This window comes from Protomyctophum parallelum (genome assembly GCF_964188405.1).
Source record: "Protomyctophum parallelum genome assembly, chromosome: 12".
Taxonomy (NCBI): Eukaryota; Metazoa; Chordata; class Actinopteri; order Myctophiformes; family Myctophidae; genus Protomyctophum; species Protomyctophum parallelum.
Genome location: NC_139712.1, coordinates 24,661,315 through 24,669,883, shown reverse-complemented (window position 1 = coordinate 24,669,883; position 8,569 = coordinate 24,661,315). Strand labels below are relative to the sequence as shown.

The following is an 8,569-nucleotide window of genomic DNA, read 5'->3' as shown; positions in this document are numbered from 1 at the left end:
GGTCCCCATAGAGCACATGGGCAGACACGAACCACAATACAGATTCCAACACTTCAGGCATTTCTGTACTTTTTCCTGCATTTCTTCTGGAAATACTTTTCCCAATTAAAGATTATTTTCACTGTCTAGCCTTGGAGGGAGCCGCACGCCACCACTTGCTGGTTCAAGACCTCTTGAACCAGCAAGTCATGGTGGTTGTTATTGTTACTGAAGTGTCCCTCTTTGACACTTCTTTTCATTGTAAAAAAAACTAAATTGAATTGCATTTACATAACAATCCACTGCCTTGCCAATGGCACGACGTGTGAAGTTCTCAAATGGCACATCTGTATCACACACACCAGGAAAGAATATTTGCATGAGCTGCACGGTACGGTACTGCTATATGCAGTGGTAGGAAAAGTACTACTGGTAAATCTAAAAGTAAAAGTCCAGAATTCAAAAACTCATGAGTAAAAGTCCCAAACTCTTCTCCCTTCTGGCTCCAAAACTGTGGAATGCACTTCCCATTGCAGTCAGAACCGCAGCATCACTCCCAATCTTCCGCCGCAGTCTGAAAACCCACCTTTTCAGACTCCATCATGGCCCATAGCACTTACCCTACCCCCTTAGATAGCATTTCTGTATACTTAGATAGCATTTGATAGACTTATAGCATGTTATGTAGACAGCACTATAATAGCATTGCATGTAGTCATAGCACGTCATAGTACATAATAGCATAGTATAGTATATATGTATAGTTTCATTAGATATTCCACGTTCTTAGCTTAAGCATGTTTCATGATAAATGCTTTTTATGTGATGTATTCCCATGCTTTTTTGTTCTTGCTTAATGTAAATGTAAATTTGGATTAAGAGCGTCTGCTAAATGCCTACATTGTAAATTGTAAAAGTGCAAAAGTATTGGCATCAAAATGTATTTAAAGTACCAAAAGTAGAAAATAAGTACTGGATCCGAGATGTGGTGGAATAGTAAAGTAAAGTAGCTTACAGATACCTCAAAATTGTATCTACAGTAAGCGCAGTAGGCCTACTACTTACCGTTACCCCATTCAGGACGGGAACCCCTTTTTGGTGTTTTAAGCATTATGTAATACTTAAGGTCCTTGACATGAAATAGTTTGAAAACCACTGACAGAAACATAGTTTTTTGAACTTGATGATTTAGAACACATTTTCTTTGTAGAATCTGGTCTCAGTCCTAATGGGTTGCTGCTACATGTGTTGAACAAAAAAATAATCGAAACAACAGTGTTTGTTTGCAAAGAGTCCATTATTTTTATTTATTTTTATTTCATTCACCCCCCCCCCCCCCCCCTTGTGTTCGTGTACGGTCCTTTTCGTCAGAACGGGTCATCTAAGAAGCATTTATGGACACGGACACACGCACACACGCACACGCACACACACACACGCACACACAACAACACACCAGTGCCTGAGCAACTTCAGGTGGCAATTCTCTTTATCTCCATGGGAGGGTGTGGAGGGGGGGGGGGGGGGAGGGGAGGGGGGGCGTGGGGTCCGATAATAGGTCTCTGTGCGTTTAGGTTAAGTGACCTAAAACCTAATGTATGCCACAGACTGCTCTCTTCGATAAAGTTGTTGCTTTTAGTTACATTAAAAATTATTTATATATATGTATATATATATATATATATATATATTTAATTCATATATATAATTTATATATATAGATTTGTCATTCAATATCATCAATTTATCCTAGTGATTTTTACTTTACCTTTTTTTTTTTTTAACCTTTGTTTTACCACGTTGTAAAATCGGACAAACTGTCGGTAGGCAAACGCCTCGTTTGGGACATTTCTTTTTGTACAAGGAACGCACACGCACGTACACGCACGCACACACACACACACGCACACACACACACACGCACGCACGCACGCACGCACGCACGCACGCACGCACAAACACAGGCCACGCGTCCACTGCACTCATCTCGCACACAACACAATTACGCACACACGCACGCACGCACGTACTGTATTACTATACGAAGACGTCAACATTTTAGAATGTCAATTTTATCACTGCATTTTTTACCCTTTTTTTGTTGTGAGTGATGAGTAAAGACTGGGTGGGTGACACCTGTGCACTGGTATAAAACAGGGAAACGTAACCACGGCCTAAATCCAATTTATAAGTGCATAATCCTGACCTGAATCGTTTTCAAATTGTAGGCCTAACAAGGAAAACGTGTCCTCACAATGTCTATTCCTCAAATATGTCTATAGGCCTACCTGTGGGGACCCTTGCCCATCACAAGTATAGGAATACAAGTGCACACACACACACACACACACACACACACACACACACGGTCAGCCAGCAAACGGAGAAGAGGCAGGTCTGTACATTGTATGATCGTTTTGATCCGCAGCTATTAAGTACATCTTTGCACCCGGTCGAAGAAAAAACACGACGAAAGCAAAAATAAATAATAATAATAATAATAATAATAAACAAGGAGAGGGAGTCACCTGGGTCAGTGTAAAACTTCAGCACAATTTCCCGTTATATACCTCCATAGGGCTGTATGTATACGTCCCCGCGCGAGGTGTCAAAGTTTGGCACGATTCACAGAGAAGATTGTGTGCACATCTCAATGCCTATATATTTATTCTGGATGTCATAAACTGACTCTGCCAGATTGCCGCAGTACTTGTGTTGCGGTTGTGTTTACATTTGCGCTGTGGCAGCGCTTCAATATGTCACCAGTCTCACGTTGATCCCGCCTCTAGCGGCCGCGTACGGCTGCATATCGCTCCGGTCTGATTTGGTCCGGAGTACATCGTCTCTGCCCGAGAGAGACCAGACTCACCCTTTTGGCAGAATGCAAATGTCGTCCAGCAGGGGGAGTGGTTCCACCAGGCTAGGATGTCAGGCAACTAACTAAGTTGTTTGATGGAGTGTATGTAAGTTAGTGTGTTAACCGTGTTTGAATTATCTGCATACATTACATATACATATACATTACATACATTAAACTTATTTAAAACCGTGAACCATTGAGTTTCAATTGTGGCACAGATAAACATGGAACTTAAAAGTATACTACAGCACGTGTATACTTCCATTGACTGAAGCCAAGAACACAAAATGATTGAATGATCATTGCAAAAAAAAAAGCTTTTTCAAGTGGGGCCCTGATCCAGGAAAGCTTGGGAACCGCCGTTACAGAGCGTTGCACCGTATCGACATTTGCTTTTGTTGTTGTTTTGTTACAACTGACTGGTTTCTTATGCAGTGACCATGACAATGAGAAACCTCTGAAAGAGGCTATAAGACCACCAGACCGTCAAAAATAAAACAAAACACGCACGGTTCAACCCTTTTTCCAGAGTCAGAGAGTGTGCTTTGAACGCATACGTACGGTATGTACGTACAATACGTTGTACTTTTAGGTCATTATAGGCAGTGAAAAAGCACTTTTACCGTCGAGGACTGGGAGGGCTGTGTCGCTGCCGACGGTCGGTCGAAGAGAGTTCTGAAGTTTATGTCCACAAACAAATCCACAAGATGGTGAGAAAACAGACTGAAAAAACTGAAATAGCGTCTCTCTCTCTCTCTCCAGAGAAAAAGTGGCGTTTGAAGAAGGACCAGGTGTCCACTTGTTGACATACATCTAGGATTGTCTGTCTGGATCTTTTCTCTGCCCTCCTCATCATTCCACATGTTGTAGTTGTTGCTTAATGATAAGGTTTTACTCGGGGTGTACCACGTGCACAAAGATGTAACAATAAAGTACAACCTTGAACCTTTGGAACCAACTTGTTTTCGGTCATTATCCAGTCCACCGTTTTTAAGACATTCTTTGCGAGTGTCGCCACCGCCAAAGAAAGAAAGAAAGAAAGCAAACAACAGTGTAATATACAGTATACACACTGCACACTCGCCTCCGAACTGTACACCGAACATGATGTACAATTTCAAAGTGGGAAGTTTAGAAAAAGTACAAATACAAAAAAGGGGGTTAAACCATGAACAGAATACAAACAAAGAAGAAAAACTAGAAAGGTGGAAGGATTGTCTTTTGTTTTAAAGAGGACATTCCATGAGAACCAAAGCTATAGACGCCGGTAGTGGCCGCGAGGTCAGTGCAACAACGGAAAAAAAAGAAGTAAGTTAGAGCAATGAAGGAGATGCTACCGTACGTTTGCCACAGAAATAGTAAAACATCAACTCCCCTGTATTGTGCCTTGACGTGCCTTGACGCATACTCCAGTTCGAGGTGACAGCTTATCACCTTCACCTATATCGTGGGATAGAAGCTGTTACTGAATCTGTCAAGACCAACAGATTCAGTAACAGCTTCTATCCCACAGCGGTAGTTGCACTCAATGCTGCTAAAAAATGATCTGTTGCTGCGACACATTTTAGTTTTCTCTGTTATCATAAGTACAATAAGGGTTTGTTGTGCAATAACAGCTGAAATTACATGTTTGTGCATTAGTGCTGCTGGGGTTGTGCAATAACAAGAAGTCATGTGTGTTTTGTTTTAGCTTGTACAGTATGTTGTTTTTGTGATATAATGCACTGATTGGTTGGCACTTTTAATTTCGTTGTACACGTTGCAATGACAAATAAAGATCTATCTATCTATCTATCTATCTATCTATCTATCTATCTATCTATCTATCTATCTATCTATCTATCTATCTATCTATCTATCTATCTATCTATCTATCACCGTCACCAATGAGTCGAGGCCATCAAACTCGCGGGATGTCTTTAGGCATTGACCCTGCCCCCCCCCTTCTAGACCAATCAGTGAACGAGGTGATAGTAAAGAAAAAACAGAGATGTGTCACGTTGTAGTTTTCTAACCTTTAGAAAACTACAGCGTGGTGATAAGCCGTCATCTCAAACTGGAGTATGAATGCGCCTATACTGTGCCTTCCTCGAGTACCCTCATTATAGCTCATCTCCTCGAGGGCGATTCAACCTTATAGGTGTGCGGTGGTGTCACGACACCCGCGAAAAACCGGCTACCGAGCTCGCAAACGAGTCACGCAACACCAGGGCTTTCAGATTTCCTGCACCTCCACTCCACTCTGGGAAGGAACAGTCAACAGCCACTCTCACCTCCAGTAATGGCTCTCTCTCTCATATCCCCCATTATCACCATTACCTCTTCATCTCCTCCCTCCTCCTCCTCCTCCTCTCCTCAAGGCCTCTCTTCATCTCTCCTTGGAATCAGAACTAAAACATGGATAAGCACTGTTCAGTTTTTGTATGCATGCAGCGCGACACATCTGGAACAAACAGGTCCGTCCGCTACAACTCTGTTATTTTAAATCGCTGCGGAAAAGAACATTTGTATAAAACATGAAATATGTCTATTTCATGTTTTACTTGTATTCAAATAGTCCCTTTATATTGTGCAATTTGCTCGGTGTTCTAAATAGGTATTCTCCCGAGATTAGGTGATGTACTGAATTCAAATGTTCATTTTTACATAAAGGAACGTTATCTTCGTATCATCGGTTCCTCACTAATGCTCACTATAATAAGATAGGCACCATTCCCGTTTACTCACTCTGTGTCTCACTGGTACTGAAATAGCTGAAATGGAAGCCAACAAATAAAAGAAAATGACCAGACCTGCTACACCAATGATATCACAAGCAGGCGGTTTTCGGAATTATGTCCACTCCACAGCCCTCCTCTGAGACACTATACGTTTACATGCACAACATTTATTCAGAAATGGATAAATCCAGTCATCAGAACGTCTGCCCATAGTAGAATATAGTGTTTTTTGCCCATGCATGTCCAAAGCAGGGATGGCCATTTGGAGACATTTTATGCGTGCAGACATGTTTTACCCATAATTTATTTTTAAAGTTTAAAGTTCTCGGGTTGTTTTGGGTTGAAGTCGCGTGTGGTTGCAGGGACAAATATATTCTTTTATATTTTATCAGTTAATTGCCATTAGTGTATGTCGGTTATTCATTTCTTCACAGATAATGGTTATGCATGGGTTGGCCATATTCCGAATGAATGCTTTGGTCATGTAAACAACATGAGAAACAGCAATACTTTTATTCAGGCTCCATGCAAACAGTTGGGTATGAATCTCTGTTCGGGATGAAGTCATTAATTCTGAATATATTTTGTGCATGTATAACCGCAGCCAGAGTGAGTGAACCGTATAATTAACTTTAGGTGAGGAATGAAAGTGAAAATAAGGTTGAGGATTGGTGAATATCTCCATTGATGATGTTGAAATATGTGGCATACAAATACCCTCGCCTTGCCCTCCCTCGAACTGTACTCTGTCCTTTCTGTCCAACCCGTTGACTCACATCACATCGTTGTACTCGCTCGATGGAACGCTCGATGGAACGCTCGATGGAACGCTCGATGGAACGCTCGATGGAACGCAAAAAGCAAATTCGGCGGATGCCAAGATAACCGGAAAGTAAATTAAATGTGGTCATGCACATGCGCCGCGCCACCCCACCTCTCTCTCTCTCTGGTGGTGCCCCCCCACCTCCCGTTCCAAAACAAAACGCTCCAGTTTGCTGCTGTTGGCTACACCCCTCCCCCTCCCACCCTCCCACCCCCCAAAAAAAACGCCTCTCGGTTATTTGCCGGCTGCAAACTGTGGATCAAACCTGCTTTAAAAAGTAGAAGAAAAAAAAAAAAAACACCTCACCTCCTCGCCAGGCGCACTCACAAGAAACACACTCCCTCTTTACCCCTCCCAAACCCCATCATCATCATCATCATCATCATCGTCGTCGTCGTCGTGTAGACCAGTGGGTTTTCCGGGGTCCCCGCCTAGGAGTCCTTGAGGCGGTTCCCTTGCACAATCGTGTATAACTCAGAGAGTGTACAGTGAACGGAAATCAAAAACGGACCCTGGTGGTACCATTCGTATACGCTCTCCGAGTTACGGGGGGGGGTGGGGGGGGGGGGGTTGTTTCATGACGGGTGGGTTGGGGGGCGGGTGGGGGTGTTTGGGGGGGTGGGCGGGGTGGTGGTTTCTAGACCCAGGAGTCGGGCGAGGCCGGGTAGTGGCTGGTCTCGTAGTTCAGTTCGCTGTACGGCCGCGACGCCGAGTAGAAGTCCACATAGTTCCCGGTGGACTTGAGGCCCAGGTGCATGCGCAGGTCCTCGCGCGGATCCCGCTGGGGGGCCGGCGGGGGTCCCGACGACAGGGAGGAGGAGGAGGTGGCCTGGACCGGGACCTGGGGCTGGGGGACCTGCTGCTGCTGCGAGGAGGAGGAGGGGGGCGGGGGGGCGCCCGGCGGCGCCGCCACCGGCTCGTCGTAGTAGGAGGACGACGCCTCGTCAAAGCTGCGGCTCTGGCTGTGCGGGGGCGGCGGCAGCTGGTGGGCCTGTGGTGGGGGGGATTGTTATTATTATTATTTAAAAAAAGATTAACCCACAATTTTCACTGCGCAAAAAGCATGGAATACGGATGTGTTTGTTACAGGAAACACCCAACAAACTCTGGTAAAGTCCCGAATTGTACCGTCACACCTGTATATTACCGTATATATATTACTGTATCCTTGAGGTTTACGGGCAAGTCGTCAAGTCGTCAAGTCGTCAAGTCCAAGCTGCTTCTTTTCACCTGACAGGGGGGAGTTTCCCCGGCCGGACGTAGCGCGTGGAAGGAACACGTTATTCCAACCAGTTCCTTTCCACTCCATCAGGCGCCCCCGGCTTGCCAGCGGGCACAGAAAAGGCCCTTCCGCCAACCCCACCTAGGGGGGTTGTTATTTTTGATCGATTCCAATCGAGTCGATTCCCTGTTTATCCCTGTCTATTATTAGTGTGGTTGCCATTATAGATCGCACACTATTGACACACTAGTGTTCTCTGTCCTAGATATTTTTTTGCCAGCAAAGTGAACCTGCTTTTTTGTTAACTTTTGCACAACGAGAAAAGTGAAGCTTTTTGGTCATTCTTCACACACTGTTGTCACGCTTCACATGACATATCAATATATAACATAAATGGTAAGACGGAATTCAGTTCCCACTTCCCAGTGGGAACAGACTCGCATCAGTGCAAGCACACTTGCAATTGCCCAGCTTTGCAAATGTTCTAGTTGTAGTGGTTGGTGCATAGCAAATTGGTGCCATTCACTGCATGGGTCACTCCACCAGTTTGATTTAACCACTTGAACCCCCTGATGAATCGTTATTCTGGGGCGAAAACAATAACCAGCAATAGCAGATATAAAAATATATATTAGTAGAGTAGATCTGCTATATTTCTGGCGAGGAAATTCTATGGAAGCATAAAGGACCTTGCAAACGTGCCTATATATTTTCAACGAGACCTTGAGACCGTTTTTGCTCTGAGAAGTCACGGTGCGACAACGCAAGCGTATTTACGTGAGCATGGTGAATTTGTTGCGTGCGTGCTCGTTACGTGCACACGGACGTGACTCACCAGACCTGGATTCTGTTTAGCCTTTTGTTATGCTTGCGTTGTTGCGCCCCTCATGAGCAGACCTGTAGCAGACCTAACAACGCCTGCGTTCCTCGCTTCACGTTTGCAAGGCCCTTAAAGCTGCCAAAAT

General features: G+C 44.3%; 1 protein-coding gene across 1 annotated transcript in view; it reads right to left on the bottom strand.

The window, feature by feature from the left end:
* Positions 1 to 7,019: 7,019 nt before the first annotated feature.
* The window catches only part of LOC310867958 (catenin delta-2-like), a gene marked incomplete at both ends in the record, with an annotated part of 449,139 nt that continues 447,589 nt past the window's right edge, over positions 7,020 to 8,569 (bottom strand). Inside the window, 1 exon segment of the mRNA XM_083778138.1 lies at positions 7,020 to 7,364. Within this exon segment, the coding sequence (XP_083634264.1) occupies positions 7,020 to 7,364 (345 nt within the window).